This window comes from Magnolia sinica, chromosome 1 (assembly GCF_029962835.1).
Source record: "Magnolia sinica isolate HGM2019 chromosome 1, MsV1, whole genome shotgun sequence".
Classification (NCBI taxonomy): Eukaryota; Viridiplantae; Streptophyta; class Magnoliopsida; order Magnoliales; family Magnoliaceae; genus Magnolia; species Magnolia sinica.
Window position 1 is genome coordinate 29,650,436 of NC_080573.1, and position 23,743 is coordinate 29,674,178.

Consider the following 23,743-nt stretch of genomic DNA (forward strand, 5'->3'; position numbering starts at 1 on the left):
TATTTGCAATGTATCGAAATATCATCAAAACATTGTGATATATTTGCAATGTATCGAAATATCATCAAAACATTGTGATATATTGACCGATACTGGGAGATTTTCTAACTTTGGCCCAGTTACGTATAGGGGAGTTGCGATACCGATAAGATGAGCTAATAGTTGGAAAAAAAAAAACATTTGAGAAGAATACCTGAATCAGAAGACGGATCGTGCACTGAAGATGTCATGATGCTGACAAAACTTTTTTACTGAAGTTTGAAAAAGTTCTGGGAGAAAAAACAGCATCCAGGTTGAAGCTGTAACAAGGAGACCAGTTAAACAAATTCTTGTTGAGGTCCCATCTGGAGCTTCTAGCTAGACGGCTAAAACCCAACAATAATCATATTTAAAGATCCTTGATGCAGAACTAGACAACCTCAAAATCCAATCTTTCCTCACAATCTCAAAAGCATGGAATTCCTGAAATGCACATCCAATAACAACACGAAATCAACCGCGTAACTTATGAAAAGAGAAACATCAATGAATTAACAAAGCTCAATTACAAACCTTATCACACAAGCTACTACGACCATATGAACAATTCATTTTCAAGTTGGGCTTTTGTAACCACTATAGAATTGAAACAACATGTAGATGAGATAGATGTCAATTGGAACAGGAGAAAAATAAGATGTCCTTAACAGAATAAAATAATAACCATTCCTCTGTAACTCTGAATACTGAATCAATCAGCTCTTCTTCAGCACCAAGGCATTCTCACTAATGCTTTTACAAAAGTGCAAAGTCAAAATCAAGTACCAAAGTATCCTCTCAAAAAAAAGAAGAATCAAAGAATCTACCAAGTCAACCGGACAGCTCTTCAATAACATAAAGAGGAAACATTAAGAGGAAACATCACTACAAAGACTATCTACCCAATCAACCAGATTTTAGCTACAACACACCATTAAAGAGCATATTCCACCAGAAACTTGAGTACTAAAGCAACCTGCTCTTTCAGAACAGAAATTCTCACTACTAAAATGCATGAAATAAACTTCAATTTAAAAGCCGCATAATCACAGCACAGAGAGAGAGAGAGATAGAGATAGAGAGAGAGAGAGAGAGTGAGAGAGAGAGTGAGAGTGAGAGAGAGAGAGAGAGTGAGAGAGAGAGAGATCAAAGTCTACCTAGTCAACCAGACGCCTCTTCAATAACATAAAGAGGAAACATCACCACTAAGACAAAATCTACCAAATCAACCAGCTTTTAGCAACAACACACCATTAGAGAGCACTGCGTTATCGCTAATTTCAGAAAAGGCAAAATCTCAGCAATATATAAGGAACAGACACCCTTGGTTCAAATGAAAAACATTCTGTTTATTAGCTATTACTTTTGCTTTCTCCGTTTCTTTATGAAGGGGCATGACTCTGTGCCAAAGACTTCACCGGTTCAACACCATTTCATAAGAAACTCAAGAGTTACTCAAAATAGACAAGTGTAATGTCACAGAAGTCCAATCATCGAAATCCATAGAAATATAAATTTGTCATTGAAACCATGGGTCTGAACATCAGTACAAGTGGGCGTATCACAAGGTACTCGGTAACGGTAACGGTGGCTGTAATGACTACCACTATTACAGCTACAATACAAGCCCTAACAACTGTTTCTGGCCCTATAACAGCCTTTATGGCCCTTTCTTCTTCTTCTTCTTCTTTTTTTGAAAAAAAAAAAATGTGTTGGCCCTGTAATGGGCCGTTATGGGTCATATTTTCTGTAATCCATAATGATGCCCAGCATTACTGTTGCATAACGGTCTTTATAGCCATTATGTAACCAATACAATATATTAAGATGTATTACGTTAGGGCATCGCATATTGATATCGGTCCATATTTGACTGTATTAGACAATTTTTTAAGCAAACAAATATGAAAAATATTAGAAAAAAGGAGGGAAAATGAGATTTCCAAGAATCTCTCTTTTTGTGTGTGTTTTAACATGTATTCAATGGTGTATTGGACCCAGTGATTTAAGTATCGATGTTGACACGTGTATTGCAACCCTTGGGATACAGAAACATATTGGAATAGCATGGAAAATATCGCATGTATTGCGTAATGTATCGTTGTTTTTGGAAACATTGGAAATTGGATGAATTTTTCAATGAAACTTCCGGGGATATTAAAAAGACATTATTGCAAACAACTCAAAATATCACAAAAAACAAGTATACACAATAAGTTTCTTTGCATAGGGTCATGCATTGTGCCACTATCTGACAAAAGTGATGCAACTATATTCAAAATCAATTCATATAATTTATAAATCATAGAAGACATCTCAAATATCATCTCAATATTTTCACCATTTTTAATTATTTTTAAATAAAAATAAAATAATAATTAAAGGAAATCACTAATATTTCTATGATTCATATATTTATTAGCACATTCAATGTACTCAATACTTGCACCAAATTTGTCCTACAATGTACGGTGCATTTATTTAAAAAATATATATACTTTTTAACTTAATAAAATAAATTTATTTTTGAAAATAAATAAATGTGTGGCTAATGTTAAGATTAGCATACACTCATAAACACATAAATATTAGGCACAAATAACATCCTGTCAATCTAATTTTTTAAAATTATTTTTTTATATATTTTTAATTATTTTGTTTTTCAAAAACTCTAAAAAGATTTATTATTTTTTTTCCAAAATTAGGTTCCATAGCCATCACAACTCCAAATGTGGTAGTGCCTCATAGCCAGTGTTCGAAATATCTGTATCGCGCAATGTATCGCACCCTTAAGATACAGATACGTATCGGTTATCGCATGGGATATATCGTTTGTATCACATAATTTATCGCACTTTTTGGGAAACATGGGGAAACATAGGGAAAATGGTTGAATTTTTCGATGAAACTTCAGGGATGGTTAAAAAAGACTTTAATACACACTTTTAAATCATAACATCTCAAAAAAAAAAAAAAAAATGTGCACACAATAGGTTTCCTTTGTATAAGATCATAAGTCATGCGCTGTCTGATTGAACTAAGTCAACTATATTCAAATATAATGTATAACATTTATAAATGTATCAAAACATGCATGAAAACACAACTAAGTGGACCCCACCACAAAAAACAGTGGGGACAGTGACACCCACCGTTGAAACCTTCCTAGGGCCCACCATGATGTTTATTTGAGATCCAACTTGTTCATAAGGTTACACGGACCTAGATGAGCTTTCAAAATGGATGGGCAATGCGAATGTAAGGCACATACCCTACAATGTCCCCCATAGTTAGGGATCCACCAAGTGGGATACAGGTTGCATGCTGATGCTTCTAGGGGTTGCGTATTGACGCTGCCAGTAGCGAGGTGGCTACTGGATAATGCTCTGTGAGCCCCACCATGATATCTGTTTTATCTGCATGGTCCATCTATTTTTTCAGGTCATTTTAGGGCATGTGGCCGAAATTGAAACAGGTCCAAATCTCAAGTGGATCACACCATAAGAAAATAGTGGTGATTAAACATTCACCATTAAAAACTTCGTAGGGCCCACTGTAATGTTTATTTTGCATCAAACCTATTGATTAGGTCACACAAACCTAGATGAAGGGAAAACACAAATATCAGCTTCATCCAAAACTTTTGTGGCCCCCATGAAGTTTGTAATGGTGGGCCTTAAATCACCATTGTTTCCTTTAGTGTGGTTCACATGAGATTTTGATCTACCTCAGTTTTGGGCTAATGCCCTAAAATTATTTGAAAAATTGGATGGATGGCGCGAATAAAACACATACATTATTGTGGGGCCCACAGGATGCCGACCAATAGCTACTGGTACAAAGCGTTAGTAGGAAATCATGTTGGACTCGATTTCTAACGAAGGCCTTTCATAGGAAGTTCCTGCATTAAGATGTTGGGTAGGGCCCACCATGACGTTTCTAAAAAATCCATGCCATCCATCCCTTTTTCCATATCATTTTAGGACACAAGACAAAAAATAAGGTGGATACAAAATTCAACTGGGTCGCACAAGAAGAAAGAGTGGAGATTCAATGACCACCATTTAAACATTCGTATGGCCACAAAAGTTTCGTATCAGGCTAAGTTTTTTGGTTTTTTCATTTCATCCTAGTGGAAATGACCTTATAAATGGTTTGGATGGCATATAAACATCAAGGTGGAGCACAGGAAGGTTTCAACAGTACGAAATTTTATCTAGTTTTCCTTCACCTATGGCCGTCTTGAGTTCTGGATCCAATTGATTTTTGGACTCATGTCCTAAAATGATCTGGATAAATGGATGGACGGTGTGGATTTTTCAAAAACATCATCAATCCAGCATAGAAACTTCCTACGAAAAGCATTATCAGGAAATTTGCATACCACCATTTTCGCGCCCGACCCTGCTACAAAACCAACATGTGCGTGGGACCCTGTCTGTGGCCCTTGCCATTATGTATGTCTTGTATCCACACCGTCCACCCATTTGGAGAGATCATTTTAGGGCATGAGCCAAAAAATTAGGCCGATCCAAAGCTCAAGTGGACCTTACCACAGATAACAATGGGGGCAATGACAACCACCGTTGAAACTTGAAACCACTTCTATGGGATCTGCCATAATGTTTATTTGAGATCCAACCTGTTTATAAGTTCATACAAATATGGGCCAAGGTAAAACACAAATATCAGCTTGATCGAAAACTTGGGTGGCCCTCACAAAGTTTTTAATGGTAGGAGTTCAATCCCCACTGTTTTGTGTGGTGGGGTCCACTTGAGCTTTGGATTTGACCCATTATTAGTCTTATGACCTAAACTAATATCTCCAAATGGATGGACAGAATGGATATGCAATACATACATCTATGTGGGCCACACTAGTTTTAGCGCAGCAAGTCGCACCGAATCCACTTTCCCTTAACTTAAGGGGTGTGGATTAGGTGTTACGCGGGTAACTACATAACCGGTGTTACCCTTACCGTAGGGCCCACCTTTGATGATATGTTGTATATCCACTCCGTCCATTCATTTTTACGGATCATTTTAGGACGTTTTCCCAAACATTAAGTACATCCAAATCTCAGGTGGACCACACCACATGAAACAATGATTATTGAACGCTCACAATTAAAAACATATCAAGGCCTACTTTAAGTAGATCCTTAATGTTTATTTGTCATCCAACCCGTTGATAAGGTCAATCAGAACTAGATGAAGGCAATATACAAAGATTAGCTTAAACCAAAACTTTTGTGGCCTATAAAAAACTTTTAATGGTCCTTCACCACTTTTTCTGGTGCGGTCCACCTGAGATTTGGATCTACTTAAGTTTTCGATAACGTCCTTAAATGATATGAAAAAATGGATGGACAGCTTGGACAAAACATATACAACAATGTGGACCCCACGGATCCCGTGACAAACCGGTTGTCATACATCTCGTCTGTCTTTGCCACATTCATTAAAAAAAGGTACGTGAATTGCATCCTACCACCGCCCGTCTCCAGCCGGGAATGGGCAACAACTTTGATTAGCCACCGTGATGTATGGGTCTTATCCACATTGTCCGTCCATTTTTTCGTATCATCCAAGGCCCAAGTGGACCACACCACAAAAAGCAGCGGTGATAACAATTCTCACCGTTGAAACTTTTCTAGGGCTCACTATGATGTTTATTTTCCAGCCAACCTATTCATAAAGTTACGTAGACTTGGATGAAGAGAAAACACAAATATCAGCTTCATCTAAAACTTTTGTGGCCCCTAAGAAGTTTTCAACAGTAAGAGTTTAATCCCCATTGTGTAGCCCACTTGAGCCTTGGATCTGCCTCATTTTTGGGTTTATACCCTAAAATGATACGAAAAAATGGATGGACAGTGTGGATAAGACCCATACATCACGTGGCCACGCAAAGCTGCTACTCGTTCCCAGCTGGAGATGGTGAGGGTAGGACATAATCCGCATCCTCAAAAAAGGCTTTCGAAGCCATTCTCGCAACAGAGATAGGGTTCTGATCATTCCAGAACTCCGGAACCCTAAAATCCTAAAATATTTCTAAAAAATCCCCCAAATCCCCACGAGTTTTGGCAGACCGCTAGCTCTCAATCGAGTGGCCCACCAAATTCAGCTTCCGATCACGCAATCTTCTTCCATAGGTACCGAAATCCCCTCTTATAAAAGATTTTCCCTCCTTTTTTTTCGATTTTCCGGTAAATCTGCAAATACAACACGATAGTATCGCCAATATCAACGATTTCGCAAAAAAAAAAAAAAAAAACGTGCAGTATTATGCGATATATCACAAAATAAAAAGAATTTTGGTTTTTTTTTTTAATTTCCAAGGGTATCGTATGGGTTTCATCTCACTGGGCAGCGATAACGAGAATATCGGCTGATAGTATCGATATTAGGAACACTGGTTCCATCTAAAGTTGTTGAGAATGTCCTTTGAACTTTGGGTTGTGAAAAAACTACAATGAGGCAATGTTTTAAATATCGACGATATCTCGGCCGATATATCCCACGATATATATTGTATCCTACCTGTGTGATACAAAACACATAGGTAGTGTGATATATCCCACTTGTTCGATTTGGTGAGCATTTTCGATTTTCAATCCATTCTTCTTTTGCTGTAAATCATGTTAAATCAATGTCAAATGTTTACAAATATGTGATTTTTCATGTTTTGCATGAAAAATCTTGGATATGGAGCTTTCGATTTCGAGATTTGTGGGAGATGGGCTGAGTTGCGAAAAGTTGAGAAAAATTGAAAATTTTTTATTTTTGTGTTTCAAACATTTATGTTAACTTGTTCTAGTGATTCTTCTTTTGCTTTTGATGTATTTCCTGTGTTTCCGTACATGTCTTCTTACATTTAAAGGTATATGAATATACTCGCATCAATTCAGTCAGATAACGCATAGATTAGGACTCCATACAAAGGAAACCAATTATGTGCACTTGTTTTTTGTAATTTTTTTTTATTTCTAAGTGTATACTCATGTCTTTTTTAACTATCCCTAAAGGATATATTACGCGATATAACCGATATATCCCATGCGATAATTGATATGTATCCATATCCCAAGAGTGGGATACCTTACGCGATAATAATATTAAAATCATTGCTATGAGCAATGTTTTAAATATCGACGATATCGGCCGATATATCCCACGATATATATTGTAACCCACCTGTGTGATACGAAACGCACAGGTAGTGCTGATATATCCCACATGTTCGATCCGGTGAGCATTTTCAATTTCTGATCCCATTTTATTTATTCAAATTATGTTAAATCAATGTCAAATAGTTATAAATCTATTGGTTCTTCATGTTTTGCATGAAAAATCATGGAATTGGAGCTTTGATTTCAATATCCATTGGTTCTCCATGTTCTCCATGTTTTTTCAAATTTTTCCTTCAACTAACTGTCAACTGAAACTAATTTCGAAGTATTTAGGAGTATTTGATGAAATGATCATCCCATACACTCTAATTTCAAAATTTAAGTGTAGTTGGTCCAATTTGGGGAAAATTGGAAATTTTTCAAAAATTTCCCAATTTCTCCCAAATTGCTTGCAATGTTGCACTCTAAACATGAAATCAAGCATGTATGAGGGTTGATCTACTGATCTGTTAAGTCCTTGTCAATTTTCAGAAAATAAAAACCATTTTAAAATTAAAAACCTCATTAAATATTATTATTTTTTCGAAATTTCCCTTCAACCATTGTCAATTTATACTAATTTTAAAGTATTTAGGAGTGTTTGATGAAATAATCATCACATACACTCTAAATGTTATGCATTCAATTTAAATATAGTTGCATTAGTTCAGTCAGACAATGCATAGCTTAGGGCCCTATAAAACAAAAACCTATTATGTGCACTTCTTTCTTGAGATGTTATGATTTAAAAGTTTGTATTAAGGTCTTTTTTAACAATCACTGAAGTTTCATTGAAAAATTCAACCATTTTCCCAATGTTTCCCCATGTTTCCCAAAAAGTGCGATAAATTACCCGATACAAACGATATATTAACGCGATACCAATATTTCAAACACTAGGTCCAAAACCCTTAATTGACCTAGATGTCCTCGGAAAAGGTGGTCAAGTCATCTTTCCTTTCATGCAGTTTAACACAAGATACCAAATCAGACTAAACAAACTAATCGAGAATACCAAATAGATTCTCAAACTCTCTAGTTTGCCTCTACAAACATGCCCTAAACGATAATTCCATAATAATGAAATATTTCTTTCCAGACCACCTTTGTATGCCAAACATAGTGTAACAAGTTAAAGCAGTATAGAAGCATCAAGATTAAGCTGACGAAGGCCATTTATTCTACTTCTAGCACTAATTAACATCAACGTGTGATATAAAATAATGGAAACTACTCTGGGATGCAAGATGAGAGATCAATTTACACATTAATTTCAGCAATCAACATGTAAAATCAAACATATCTACATAATAGATTCAGAAATTCGGATTTATAACACAAAGGTCATAGGTTATCACATACGCGCTGCACGTAAATATAAAATAATTCAATAGTGGCCCACTTGGAATTCAAGAGTGGCCCACTTGGAAGTAAGGACTTCAAATCTAGCGTGGGTGGTGCAACAACCACATGGATAGACAATGATGCAAGCAAAATTCTGGTTTGGGGAAAGTTTCACAAAAAAAAAAAAAAAAACAGATTCTCATTAGGGTTTTGGATTCATGGATGAAGGTTTAGGGAATTGGGTTTCAAAGGATTTAGAAGATCTGGAAATTAAGTGTGGAGGGAAATCAAAGAGGGAAAACGCCATACTAGGGCTCATACGTGACTGCCCGTATGGGCGCACGTGCATGCGTGTGTGCTTGCAAGTCCACTCGTGGATAGGTAAAAGGAAAGAGTGAGAAGGTGGATTGGATAGGGTTTTGATGGGTTGAGAAGGTTGCAAGGGGAGGGAATAGAGGAAGACAAGAGAAGAAGAAATCTTGTTGGAGAAGAAAATGAGGAAGATGCACCTTGGGGAATCCATCACCAAACAAGCCTCTACCCTTCCACAATTCAATTCAATGAGGAAAATTCCTTCACACAAGAGTGTTTCTCTTTGTTTTTTTTTTTCTTCCCAATATCTCTATTAAGGTTGAACGTATTGATGGAATTGTTATATGCAAACTCAATTACAAGCAAAACCGCATCCCGAGTCCGAATATGGTCTCCTACCAAACATCGTAGTAGATTCCCTAAGCTTCGATTGACAACCTCCGTCTGACCATCAATCTGAGGATGATATGCCAAAGAGAACTGCAAGTTAGTTCTCATCATGTGCCATAGAGTTTTCCAAAAATAACTCATTACCCGCACATCTCGATCTGTCACAATAGTCTTCGGCAAACTATGCAAACGAACTACCTCCCCAACGAATATCTTAGCCACCTTAGTGGCATCAGACGTTTCAAAAATGGGAGAAAGTGAGCCATTTTCGAAAAACGGTCCACAACTACAAAAATGGAGTTGTGCTTTTTAATCATCTTGAGGAGCCCAAGCACGAAATCCATGTTAATATCAACCCATGGGGCGTGGGGGGCTAGCAAAGGTGTATATAAACCGGTCTACTTTGCCAGCTGACAAGTCCTACATTGCCCTATAATGTTAGCCACATCTCGCTTGAGACTTGGCCAATAAAATGCACCTCTACAAGGGCAATAGTCTTGTCACACCCAAAATGACCAGTTATCTCTCCAGCATGAAGCTCCCAGACAAGAAAGTCACGGAGGGACGTACGGGGCATACACAATCTATCACCTCTAAACATAAACTCACTAACCAGGACAAACTCACCAGTACTCTTGACTGACCATCTAACAACAATATGTACACCTCTCCAAAATCTAGACAACTAGGATAATCTTCCTTTAAACGCTCAAACCCAATGACTTCGACGTGCATGGAGTGGAAGAATGCAACCCTACGACTTAACGCATCGGCATGTTTATTCTCAACTCAGGGCCCTGGCTGTGTGCATCAACACAAAAGTGTACTCCTGAAGAAATTGGACCCACTTGACATGCCTTGGGTTCAACTTCTTTTGCGAGTTGAGATAGCGCGAAGCCTCATGGTCAGAGAATAAGACAAACTCTTGCGGTAATACATAATGTCACCAATGGCGCTAGGACTACACTACCGCATAGAATTCTTTGTCATAGGTAGAATACTTTTGCTTCGCTTCATTCAGTTTTTCACTAAAGAAAGCGAACAGGGTGCCCTTCCTAACTAAGTACTCTACCAATACCTACACCAAATGCATCATAAGAGACCTCAAAAGTCTTGGAAAAATATGAAAGTCGCATGACAGGAGCTTCAATCATCTTGACTTTAATCTCATTGAACGTCCTAGAGATTATTTTAGTCCATTGGAACTCCCTTTTTTTAATACAATCGGTAATGGGAGCCATAATGGAATTAATCCCTCTAATGAACCGTCTATAAAATGTGGCTAAGCCGTGGAAGCTACATAACTCATGAATATTACGCGGCTCAGGCCAACCATGGCATTGACTTTCTCAGGATCCGCAGACATGCCCTCAGATGACACAATAAAATCTATGAAGATGACACTACCAGGAAAAAATGAATACTTCTTAAGGTTGGCATATACCTTTTCTGCCCTAAGAATCCCACACACTTGCCTCAGATGGTGGAGGTGTTGTTCCTTGTCAAGCTATAAATGAGGATGTCGTCAAAGTACACAACTAGGAACTTCCCCATGAAGGGTCTCAACACCTCAGTCATCACCTGCATAAATGTACTTGGGGCATTAGTCAGCCCAAACAGAATGACTAGCCACTCGCATAGCCCATCATTCGTCTTGAAGGTTGTTTTCCACTCATCACCTAGGCAAATACAAATCTGGTGATACCCACTCTTGAGAGCTATTTTGGAGAAAATTGTGGCATTGGCCATCATGTCCAACATATCGTCAAGACGCAATATAGGAAACCGGTACTTAACAGTAATCTTGTTGATGGCTCTGCTATTCACACACATACGCCACGTGCCATCTTTCTTGGACATCAAAAGGCCAGGCACGGCACATGTACTCATGCTCTCCTAAATGAACCATTTCTTAAGGAGCTCGTCAACTTACTTCTTGAGTTTGCATTCTCTGTGGGGTTCATTCTGTAATGAGGAAGGTTTGCGAGAGTAGACCCAGGGTCAAGATTAATGGCATGCTAGATGTCCCTCGTAGGTGGAAGCTCATCTAGCAAGTCGATAGGAAAGACATCACAGAACTCCTCCATCACCGAAATCACCTCACTAGGCAACTCTACACGAACCTAGGGGGTAGCCTCTCTAGTCATCAGGGCATACACTTCTAAATCCTCCCTACTCTCTCTTTCAAATTCTTTTGCAGTAATGATGTGAGGAGACTTAGGTTTGGACCTCCTCGAAGTTCTAGGATCACCCTTCTTGGTGGTCTCCTTCTTTTCCGATATGCTCTTGGGTAAAAGAGGACTCAATCTAATTTTTTTTCCCTAAAACATGAATGTAAAAATATTCGAGCGACTGAATATTATAGCGTCCAAATCAAATAACCAGGGCCTACTCAAGATGAGGTAGCCGACATCCATGGGAACCACATTGCACCCCAGTGACCCTAATGAGAGAACCTAGCTGAATGTGTACTATATGATGAATGCAATGCAAAAGAAATAAAATCAGATTTGATGGTGTTCAATGTGATGCTTTTTGATGCACGTGTTCTTTGGTATGATGACCCTTAGTACCTTCAAACCTATGGACAGCCCCAGAATGATTCTAATAAAGCTAAAACTGAAAATTCAGCAACTAGGTATCTTAAAGTTACTAAATCTGAAAATTCCATCAATATAAGACTTTGAAAATATCCAAGCAGAAAATTCAGCAAGCTATATGCAACCTATATACTCTACTATGGGTATAGGAATTTTGTCGAATACCTACCCCATGCTAAACCTAGGCTTTGATACCAAATTTGATGTAGGATGATGGAAACTACCCTATGATGCAAGATGAGAGATCAATTTACACATTAATTTCAGCAATCAACATGTAAAATCAAACATATCCACATAATAGATTTGGAAATTCAAATTTATAACACGAAAGTCCTAGGTTATCACATACGCAGTGCACGTAAATATAAAATAACTCAAAAGTGGCCCACTTAGAAGTAGGGACTTCCAATCTAACATGGGTATTGCAACAACCACGTAGATAGACAATGATGCAAGCAAAATTCTGATTTGAGGAAAGTTTCACAAAACAAATAATAATAATAATAATAAAGATTCTCATTAGGGTTTTGGATTCATGGATGGAGGTTTGGAAAATTGGGTTTCTAGGGATTTAAAAGATCTAAGAATTGAGTAAGTTTGGAGGGAAATCAACGAGGGAGAACACCAAACGAGGGCCCACACGGGATTGCGCGTACGGACGCACGTGTGTGTGTTCATGTACATGTGCGGGTCCACTCATGGATAGGTAAAAGGAAAGAGTTGGACGGTGGATTGGATAGGGTTTTGATGGGTTGAGAAAATTGTAAGGAGAGGGAAAGGAGGAAGACAAGAGAAGAAGAATACCTTGTTGGATGAAGAGAGAAAAAAAAATGTACGTTGGGGAATCTACCACTAAACAAGTCTCTACCTTTCCACAATTCAATTGGAATGGATGGTTTCTCACAAACCCTAAAAAAGGAGAAAAATTCATTCACACAAGAGAGCTTCTTTCTTCTTCTTTTTCTTCTCAATCTCTACTAGGGTCAGACGTCCACCCACCGTGCTTTTATGATAAAATATCAACATAATTACAACTATACCACTCACTTAAGTGAAATGGCCGATCATCCAAAATAAGGAAACTAAAACACTTATGATCAATCTCAATCGTCAAATAAATCCTAAAAATAACAAAAACATAAAGGAAGCAAAATCAGAGTCCAAGGGGCCTAGATTTGGAAGATTTGGTGGCACGATGACCTAATCGACAAGATCCAATGGTCGAATCGACACGAAATAAAAACCCTATGACTAAAACGCTCTCCTAAGCAGCCCACATGCATCATCCCAAAGTGGGGTCTTCCTTATGCACGTCCAATGCATATGTGGTCTTCAAAATGGCATGACAGACCCCATCTGGAACTCGTCTCCCATCCACAGAGAGATGTGCTAATGCAGGTGGCCGCCTCCATCTCCGGTACACTCGATTAGGTCCTCTGACGTCCTAATCATCATGCCATCATTGTCATTTAAGCGTTTATCCCAACTAATTGGGGTCGGCTCCCAATAATATCATCATTTATCAAAATATTAAAGGTTTCATCACAAAAACTAAAAGAGAATATTCCAATTGATCAAGTCTCGAACAGAAATAATGTCTGATAATAGACACAAAATGGCTAGAAGATGGAAGGTCGTCCATTAGCGAAGTGCAAAACGGAGTCCCAACTGCCACAATAACCAACCCATCATTACCCATGAGAATGAATTGATACTCATCATTTGGCTTCCATATGTCTCGAAACTCCCACAAAGTATTTGAAATGTGACTGGTGGAACCCAAGTATTCCCACAAAGTGTTATATGATGAAACTATAGCATTGGATTCAGAACTTATGATCGCTCGTGGATACTTGGGTTCTCTTTCTGTTTTAGTAACTTCTTGCAATTAGCCCCAAAGTGCCCCGGTTTATTGTAGTAGAAACACAATTTCTGAGTCTTTCTTGTCATTTCTGATTCTTCTTATGTTGTCCTTTCCCATTCAGTAATGCCTTCTAGCGTGGTCCTTTCTTTTGCTTGAATTGCGTTTACATTTGAAATTCTTACTCACTTTGAATTCAAAAAGATGGTCTAATTCAACTAAATCTTTTTGTTATGTATGTTCTCTTACAAGATCCACTAGTTCAACAAACCATCAATTCACTATCAATCATTTGTGTTACAGTTCACAACAAAAGTTTAATAACACTCACAAAGACGGGATAATATGACATATACAACGAATTCATCATCAAGATTAATATTTACTTTATAAAACTCGAAAGAACCCAAGCTAATCTTGATAATATGGTCTCTAATGCAGTCCCCTTGAACTTGGTGGTGACAAACTTGCTTGTGAGATCAAGCTTTTTGGCCTATTAGATATTATCATGCAATTTTGGGTTCATCCCACCATAGGTATTTGTGTTTTACTGATAGGAACAAAACTCATTCAGGTAAACCATCAAATCATCATTAGCTATCATCATTTCCCTATGTGATAGATATTGTCATATATTTTGAACATTACAAGAATCACCACAACATCACAGATATCAATATACATATATTGATATCAACTGTCATAGACATAAATATACAGATATCACCACAAAATCACAGAAATCAATATATTATATGCCCCCAAAGCATATAATAAACACTATATTGTTGTGTAAAAGATCACTATTTATTAGTTTAATATGCAGAACTCAAGTCAATCTACTGTCATTATAAACAAAACTATCAAATGATCGATTCATGAATCACATACATATCTAAATCTTGACATACAATTTCACAGCACGTCTAACACAGTCTTGAGTTGTGCTGATTTTCATGTTCATAATTAAGTCATGATCATGCCAAAAAGACAATCTGCATAATTTCAGATGATCATTATGCGTTTGGGCATACATTTGGTTCTGTATGGCAGTCCATCCGATAAAAATGACATCTAGCAGATGCCCGGGCAATCCATCCGATAAAAAATGACGTCTAGCGGATGCCCGGGCAGTCCATCCAATGTTCAACCAGTCACTCGATTCGAGAACCACAATGATTCTCTCCAAGGTTTGTGTACAGGATAAAAGGATCACATTATGGTACTAAACACATGCCTTATTACTTATTAGACAGATTATCATGCTTAGATGAAGATGGATGGCACTAATAAGTAAAACAAATTCTATTTTTTTAGAAGATAACGAAGATCCGCATTGAATTAAAAAAGGGAAACAGAGTTTCCAAACAACAACAAAGGACAGAATGTCCCTATAACAGCTAAAGATCAAGGATTATTAGATCCCAACTCCAAAAGGGCAAGCGACATGGCCAGCCCATGGGATAAGGATCTAGTGTCTGAAAATACATCCTCGATTGCCCCCAGCACAGCCTAACCCCATGGTACATTGCAGCATGAGCCTTAATGGAAGATGTGAGACTGAAACTTCACAACTCTTAAAGTTATCAATGCCAGAGCATCTGCCTAAATCGCACACTTTGCCTGAATAGGGCCCGAGTAAGCTGCCCCCATGTTGCCTTGGGGATCCAAGAGCAAGCCACCAATCCACTTCTTGCCAGCCTCCCTGTTCTGGTGGTTCCCAACTCTAAAGGCCTACTCAGTTTTTTTTTTTTTTAATTGGCTTATCGCCACGGTGAATAATTTCCTCCCAGGCGCTGGCAATAGCGTTTACCTCCCAGCCTTTTTGAATTTCTTATGCTCTAAGGCCCGTAAGCAAAGGTCCTCCTAGGCTTTTCCAACTACTTCTTGGACCAATCGTTCCTTGTCTTAAAAAATGTGCCTGTTTCTCTCTAGCCACAATTCCCAAGCCACTGCAAATGGTACCATTGACCAAAGGATTCTCCCCTTGGTAGAGAAAGGACCTTTTACGCAGCTTTCCAGGACATTTTTAACCAATTCTTGCATAACGCAAGCAACCCCAAACCAAAAGAGAGCTGAAACCCAGACTTTCCTAGCTAAACAGCAGTGGATTAAAATGTGATTGGCTGATTTTTCCCAGCGTTGGCAAAGCACACATCCATTTGGAAACTGGATGCCTCTCCTCTTTAGTAAGTCCACTGCCAGAATATTTTCCCACAGTTGCCAGCCACATGAAAGCTGCCACCCTAGGAGGTGCTGCCATCTTCCATAGATGATGGGGTATAGGTTTTGTGGGTTGCTAGAATTCAAATTGCTACGACCAAATATTTCCAAGATTACCAATGTGTATTAAGCATGATAATAAAACTAAAAAATAAAAAATAATAATAATACCAATCATATGATTAGGATTGTGCGAACATTCGAGGTTTTGAATGCTGATTACTGAAATGGTTAGTTTCGACACTCTAGCTTCACAATCTGAAAATAGAATGGGTGTCACTCTCAATGATTTGGTAGCACTAGGATCTCCCTCTGTTTCTCTATCAAAAATTGAACTCCCGACTCCTGGAGTTTCTATAAATGCGTACAAGTGCAATACCATAAATTCGTTTTGGCATATAGAGAGAAGGAAACACTAAAAGACCAACCCATTCCAGAGTCTTGGCTATCTCATCAAATATGAAATTCAAGACTCCAAAGGCCTGTTTGGCTGGGCAGATTGGATGGGATTGGAAGGGATTGGAAGATAGATCCCGGGATTGGCCAAGCGTGCCAAACAGACACGGGATCCTCATCCCGGGATATAGCAATCCGATCTTAAGACAATCCACTGACATCACCATCATTACCTTTAAATCCCATCCAATCCACCCTAATCCCTTCAAAATTGCTTGGGACGTGTTTGGTTCAAGGGATTGGAAGGTTTAATCCCAGGATTCGCCAGACGTGCCAAACAGACCGGATATAGCAATCCCGGGATATAGCAATCCCATAGATCTTGCACCAATCTACTGATGCAGCTATCATTACCTTGAAATCTGTGCAATCCACTCTAATACCATCCACTCTGCCCGGCCAAACAGGCCCCAATATGTGTAGCAAAAATCCTTATCCAGATTATATTTCTATCTTTAGTTGAGAGAATTGTCTGTCTAGAGCATAACCAAATGGATGCTAGGATAGTGGCCTAGTTCCTAATCTTCCCATTATTACAAGGACCATCATACCCCAATGTGAGGCATGCACTTGAAACAAAATCCGCACCATCCGCAATCTATCACGTCCCACAATCAAACAATAGAGCATCATGGCCACTCTCACAAAATATAAACTGCAGATCAAGTGACCCACATAACGTTAGCAATAAAACTAGATCAAATTTTCAGTATACCATCCAAGGGGCCACATTCTACTGAACCGACCAGCTCTTTCTCAGCATTAACGGGAATCACCACCAATAAAACGTGAAAATTTTACACCAGTTTCACATAAACACACAAGACTAATACAAGAATATCTACCCAACCAGCCAGCACTCTAACAATTCTAAAAGAAACATTTAAAATTTAAAAAAAATTTAAAATTTTAAAAAATCAGCTATAATCACTGGGACAAATATCACTGATATTTTGAAATTATAGAGACATTTTGGCAGAAAATTGACCAAGTAATATTATTGTGATAATATCAGGAGATTTTCAAAAAAAAAAAAAATGCCAGTTTTGATTTTTTTCTTGTTTGTGTGTGTGTGTGTGTGTTTATCACGAAACTAGTGTGAATTACATGAAAAAATATTTGGATGCTAAAAAATACATTTTACACATATTATAAAATTCAATTTATTTATTAATTTATACTATATATTTTTAAATATAGTATTTTCAGAGAGATTTTCCAGATAATATCGCAAGAAAAAAAAAATCCAAATCTGAAAATCTCCCAAGAAAATCCCAATGCGAGAAATTGATGCAAATGAGATTTATCACCATCGCTATAATTACATTAAAAAAGAAAAATCACCCAAATTAAACAATCAATTTACCAAATCAACCATATCTGTCCATTAAAAGGACATCATTCTAGTATCCCCAAAATGCAAAATCGAAGAATTACCCAATTAACCAGCAATTCCACAACACAAAGGAATTCTTACAAGTAAAACAGAAGAAAATTAAAAAAAAATTGAAAATCCTTTCAAGAATGCATTGACGCTTTGATAATCGGGGTTCTCACGAACAGATCAACGTACCAAAATTAAACTAATAAATTCAAGAAACGGATCAAAAACGACAATCTTTCCCTAAAAATTGCAGATCAGAGCAGCGACAATGTACAAAATGAGAGAGTGAATGAGAGTAAAGTAATGAAAAACAAATAAATTAGGTTTAGGGTTTTGGTTTTCTTACCGGTTGAGAGAGAGCGGAAATTCAAAATGGATTTTCTGGAATAGAAGAGTAGTTTACAAGCTCTTATCCTCGCATCAGGTATTCTAATTCCACTCGCTCGAGTGCACTCGCATTTCCAAGATGCACTCCCGTCGCGCGTATAAACGAAGACACGTGTGTGACATCTAATTATTTGTCTGATGTATTCGAGCATATCTCTGTTCTTCTTGGAAATTTCGAACATTTTCTACGCTGGAAATAGAAATTTACGACTGTACGACCCATTTATGGCCCACTTACGAGATGACGGCCACCTCATTTTACCTTACAAGAATAAGCCCCAGTTGTACGGACGCCTTCCCAAAGGTCGAAAATGCCCCTGCTTTTTCCTTCAAGCGTGAAGACAGCGCTGACGCTCTTCAAACGCCGAGTTGTACGAACGGTTCAAAAGAGATCAACGTTACAGGGCCCACAGTTATGTATTTATTATATCCACCACGTTCATCCATATTTCGAGATCATTTCAGAGCATTATCCAAAAAAAAAAATCATATCCAGATATCAACTGGACCACACCACAAAGAGCTGCGGTAAAATTGATTTTCACCGTTAAAAATTTTTTAGGGCCCACCATAACATTTATTTTCCATCCAATCTATTCATAAGGTCACAAAGACCTGGATGAGGAGGAAAAACAAATTTCATAATGATCCAAAACTTCTTTAGCCCCTGAAAGGGTTTCAATGGTAGACATTCAAATCCCCACTGCATGCTTTTACAGTGTGGTCCACTTGATAGTTAGATCTGTCTTATTTTTTTGTCACAAGCCTTCAAATGAGCTCGCCAAATAGATGGACGGTTTGGATATAACATAGACCTCATGATGGGATCACAAAAACAACAAAGATTCTATGTAAAAAAAAAAAAAAAAAAAGCAGATTTTTAATTTTTATTACTTTTTATTTTTGTTTACAAGGAAATTTAGCTACAGATTATAACCGTAGCCATAGCTACCAAAAATCCGTAGCCATGTGGTCTTTCCAGGGCAGCCGCTTGCTGAACTAGTGGCCCCCCACGCTAGTTGCTGACTTATCCGGCAGGGCCACGCCCATCTAGCGCCCCTATGGCTACAAATTATAACTCTAGCCATAGTAGTCTATGCAATTTTATTTTATTTTTTCTAAATGGAAAAGTTTATTCTAACTACAATTTTCTCAAACACATTTATATAAATATGTACGTATAAGTATATAAAAATTTATCCTCTCTTTTTTTCATTTCTTTCTTTATTCATTTAAAAAGTATATCTTCTAAACTAAAATTAGTTATGCGATAAACCCTATATGATTTTGGGGTAGGAGAAGCTACTTTAGCCAACCAACTTAGTTATTTTTCAAGATTCCATCAGGTTGATGACCGTGAAATGCATGGAAATGACCGTAAAGTGCATGGAAATGATCGTGAAGGGAATTGACCGTGAAATGCATGGAAATGATCGTGAAATAAAACGAAATCGCCAAAAATGACCGTGAAATGCATAAAAATGACTGTGAAGTGAAGCGATTTGACCGTGAAATGCATAGAAATGACCATGAAATGAAGGGAATTGACCGTGAAGTGCATGGAAATGACCGTGAAGTGAAACGGAATCGCAGGAAATGACCGTGAAATGAAACAGAATCGCCGAAAATGACTGTGAAGGAGAATTCTCTTTCATTTCACGGTCATTTCCATGCATTTCAAGGTCAATTCCCTTCACTTCACGGTCATTTTCATACATTTCACGGTCATTTCCCTCCACTTCTTGGCCATTTCCATGCATTTCACGGTCAATCCCGGCGATTCCGTTTTGATTCACGGTCATTTTCATGCATTTCATGGTCAATCTGCGCATTCCATTTTGAAATGCGCCGAAATGACCGTGAATCAACACGGAATAGGCGAGAATGACTGTGGTATGCATGGAAATGACCGTGAATCTTAGCGAATGGACCATGAAATGCATGAAAATGATCGTGAAGTGAAGGAGCATGACCGTGAAATGCGCCGAAATGACCGTGAATCAATACGGAATCGCTGGGAATGACCGTGATATGTATGGAAATGACCGTGAATCTTGGCGAATGGACCCTGAAATGCGTAGAAATGACCGTGAAGTGAAGGAGCATGACTATGAAATGCACCGAAATGACTGTGAATCAACACGGGATAGGCAGGAATGACCGTGATATGCATGGAAATGACCGTAAAGTGTAGCGATTGGACCGTAAAATGCGCAGAAATGACCGTGATGTTAAGGGGGATGACCGTGAAATGTGTCGAAATGACCGTGAATCAACACGGAAAGGCAGGAATGACGGTGGTATGCATGAAAATGACCGTGAAGTGAGGTGATTGGACCTTGAAATGCACGTAAATGACCGTGAAGTGAAGGGGCATGATCGTAAAATGCGACGAAATGACCGTGAATCAACACGGAATCGCCAGGAATGAGCGTGATATGTATGGAAATGACTGTGAAGTGATGTGATTGGACCGTGAAATGCGTAGAAATGACCGTGTAGTGAAGGGTCATGACCGTGAAATGCGTTGAAATGACCTTGAATCAACACGGAATAAGCGGGAATGACCATGATATGCATGGAAATGACCATGAAGTGTAGCGATTGGACCGTGAAACGCACGAAAATGGCCGTGAAGTGAAGGGGCATGACCGTGAAATGCGTCGAAATGACCGTGAATCAACACGGAATAGGCAGGAATGACCGTGATATGCATAGAAATGACCATGAAGTGTAGCGATTGGACCGTGAAATGCGCGAAAATGACCGTGAAGTGAAGGGGCATAACCGTGAAATGTGTCAAAATGACCGTGAATCCACACGGAATAGGCAGGAATGACCGTGGTATGCATGGAAATGACCATGAAGTGAGGCGATTGGACCTTGAAATGCGCGTAAATGACCATGAAGTGAAGGGGTATGACCGTGAAATGCGCCGAAATGACCGTGAATCAACACGGAATCACCGGGAATGACCGTGATATGCATGGAAATGACGGTGAAGTGATGCGATTGGACCATGAAATGTGCGGAAATGACCGTAAAGTGAAGGGGCATGACCGTGATATGCATGGAAATGACCGTGAAGTGTAGCGATTGGACTGTGAAATGCGCAGAAATGACCGTGAAGTGAAGGGGCATGACCGTGAAATGCGTTGAAATGACCGTGAATCAACATGGAATAGGCGGGAATGACCGTGATATGCATGGAAATGACCGTGAAGTGTAGATTCACGATCATTTTGGCACATTTTATGGTTATGCCCCTTCACTTCACAGTCATTTTGGCGCATTTCACGGTCCAATCGCCCCACTTCACGGTCATTTCCATGCATACCACGATCATTCCCACCTATTCTGTGTTGATTCACGGTCATTTCGACGCATTTCACGGTCATGCTCATTCACTTCACGGTCATTTTCGCGCATTTTACAGTCCATTCGCCTCACTTCACGGTCATTTTCATGCATATCACAGTTATTCCCGCCTATTCCGTGTTGATTCACGGTCATTTCGGCGCATTTTACGGTCATGCCCCTTCACTTCATGGTCATTTACAGGCATTTTACAGTCCAATCGCCTCACTTCAAGGTCATTTTCATGCATATCACGGTCATTCCCGCCTATTTCATGTTGATTCACGGTCATTTCGACGCATTTCATGGTCATGCCCCTTCACTTCATGGTCATTACTGCGAATTTCACGGTCCAATTGCTACACTTCACGGTCATTTCCATGCATATCACTGTCATTCCCGCCTATTCCGTGTTGATTCACGATCATTTCAGCACATTTCATGGTCATGCTCCTTCACTTCACGGTCATTTCTGCACATTTCATGGTCCAATCACCTCACTTCACGGTCATTTTCATGCATACCACGATCATTCTCGCCTATTCCGTGTTGATTCATGGTCATTTCAATGCATTTCACGGTCATGGCCCTTCACTTCACGGTCATTTCCGTGCATTTCACGGTCCATTCGCCTTATTTCACGGTCATTTTCATGCATATCACGGTCTTTTCCGCCTATTCCGTGTTGATTCATAGTCATTTCGGCGCAGTTCATGGTCATGCCCCTTTACTTCACGGTCATTTACGTGCATTTCACGGTCCAATCGCCTCACTTCACGGTCATTTCCATGCATATCATGGTCATTCCTGCCTATTCCGTGTTGATTCACGATCATTTCGACGCATTTCATGGTCATGCCCCTTCACTTCATGATCATTTTCGCACATTTCACGGTCCAATCACTACACTTCATGGTCATTTCCATGCATATCACGGTCATTTCAGCGCATTTCACAGTCATGTCCCTTCACTTCACGGTCATTTTCGCGCATTTCACGGTCCATTCGCCAAGATTCACGGTCATTTTCATACATATCACGGTCATTCTCGGCGATTCCGTGTTGATTCACGGTCATTTCGGCGCATTTCACGGTCATGCCCCTTCACTTCACGGTCATTTTCGCGCATTTCACGGTCCATTCGCCAAGATTCACGGTCATTTCCATGCATACCACGGTCATTCCCGCCTATTCCGTGTTGATTCACGGTCATTTCGGCGCATTTCAAAACGGAATGCGCGGATTGACCGTGAAATGCATGAAAATGACCGTGAATCAAAACGGAATCGCCGGGATTGACCGTGAAATGCATGGAAATGACCGTGAAGTGTAGGGAAATGACCGTGAAATGCATGGAAATGACCGTGAAGTGAAGGGAATTGACCGTGAAATGCATGGAAATGACCGTGAAATGAAAGGGAATTCTCCTTCACAGTCATTTCCGGCGATTCTGTTTCATTTCATGGAATTGACCGTGAAATTAACGATCTTTCCGTGTTGATTCACGGTCATTTCCACGCACTTCACGGTCAATTCCCTTCACTTCACGGTCATTTCCATGAATTTCACGGTTAATTCGCTTCACTTCACTGTCATTTTCATGCATTTCACGGTCATTCCTGCAGATTGCGTGTTAATTCATGGTCATTTCCACGCACTTCACGGTCAATTCCCTTCACTTCACGGTCATTTCCATGCATTTCACGGTCGATTCGCTTCACTTCAGGGTCATTTCCGTGCATTTCACGGTCATTCCCCCCAATTCCGTGTTGATTCACGGTCACTTCCACGTAACTTCACGTTCAATTCCCTTCACTTCACGGTCATTTCCACGCATTTCACGGTCAATTTGCTTCACTTCAGGGTCATTTCCGAGGATTTCACGGTCATTCCCGCTGATTTCGTGTTGATTCACGGTCATTTCCACACACTTCACGGTCAATTCCCTTCACTTCACGGTCATTTCCATGCATTTCACGGTCGATTCGCTTCACTTCAGTGTCATTTCCGCGCATTTCACGGTCATTCCCGCCAATTCTGTGTTGATTCATGGTCATTTCCACACACTTCACGGTCAATTCCCTTCACTTCACAGTCATTTCCACGCATTTCACGGTCCATTCGCTTCACTTCATGATCATTTCTGTGCATTTCATGGTCATTCCCACCAATTTTGTGTTGATTCACGGTCATTTCCACGCACTTCACGGTCAATTCCCTTCACTTCATGGTCATT

At 39.2% G+C, this 23,743-nt stretch overlaps 1 protein-coding gene across 3 annotated transcripts in view; it reads right to left on the bottom strand.

The window, feature by feature from the left end:
- The window catches only part of LOC131243732 (nuclear transcription factor Y subunit A-7), a 37,413-nt gene extending 19,192 nt beyond the window's left edge, over positions 1 to 18,221 (bottom strand). For 2 of the 3 annotated variants that reach the window (XR_009170181.1, XM_058243278.1), the window contains exons 1-2: positions 18,110 to 18,221; positions 194 to 462 (exon numbers count right to left, since the gene is read on the bottom strand). Coding sequence is in view for 2 of the 3 variants with exons in the window: in XM_058243278.1 (XP_058099261.1) it covers positions 194 to 230 (37 nt within the window). In the remaining variant the exon portion in view is untranslated. The remainder of the gene's footprint in view (positions 1 to 193; positions 463 to 18,109) is intronic. The other variant, XM_058243269.1, reaches the window with a different exon arrangement.
- Between the last annotated feature and the right edge of the window lie 5,522 nt (positions 18,222 to 23,743).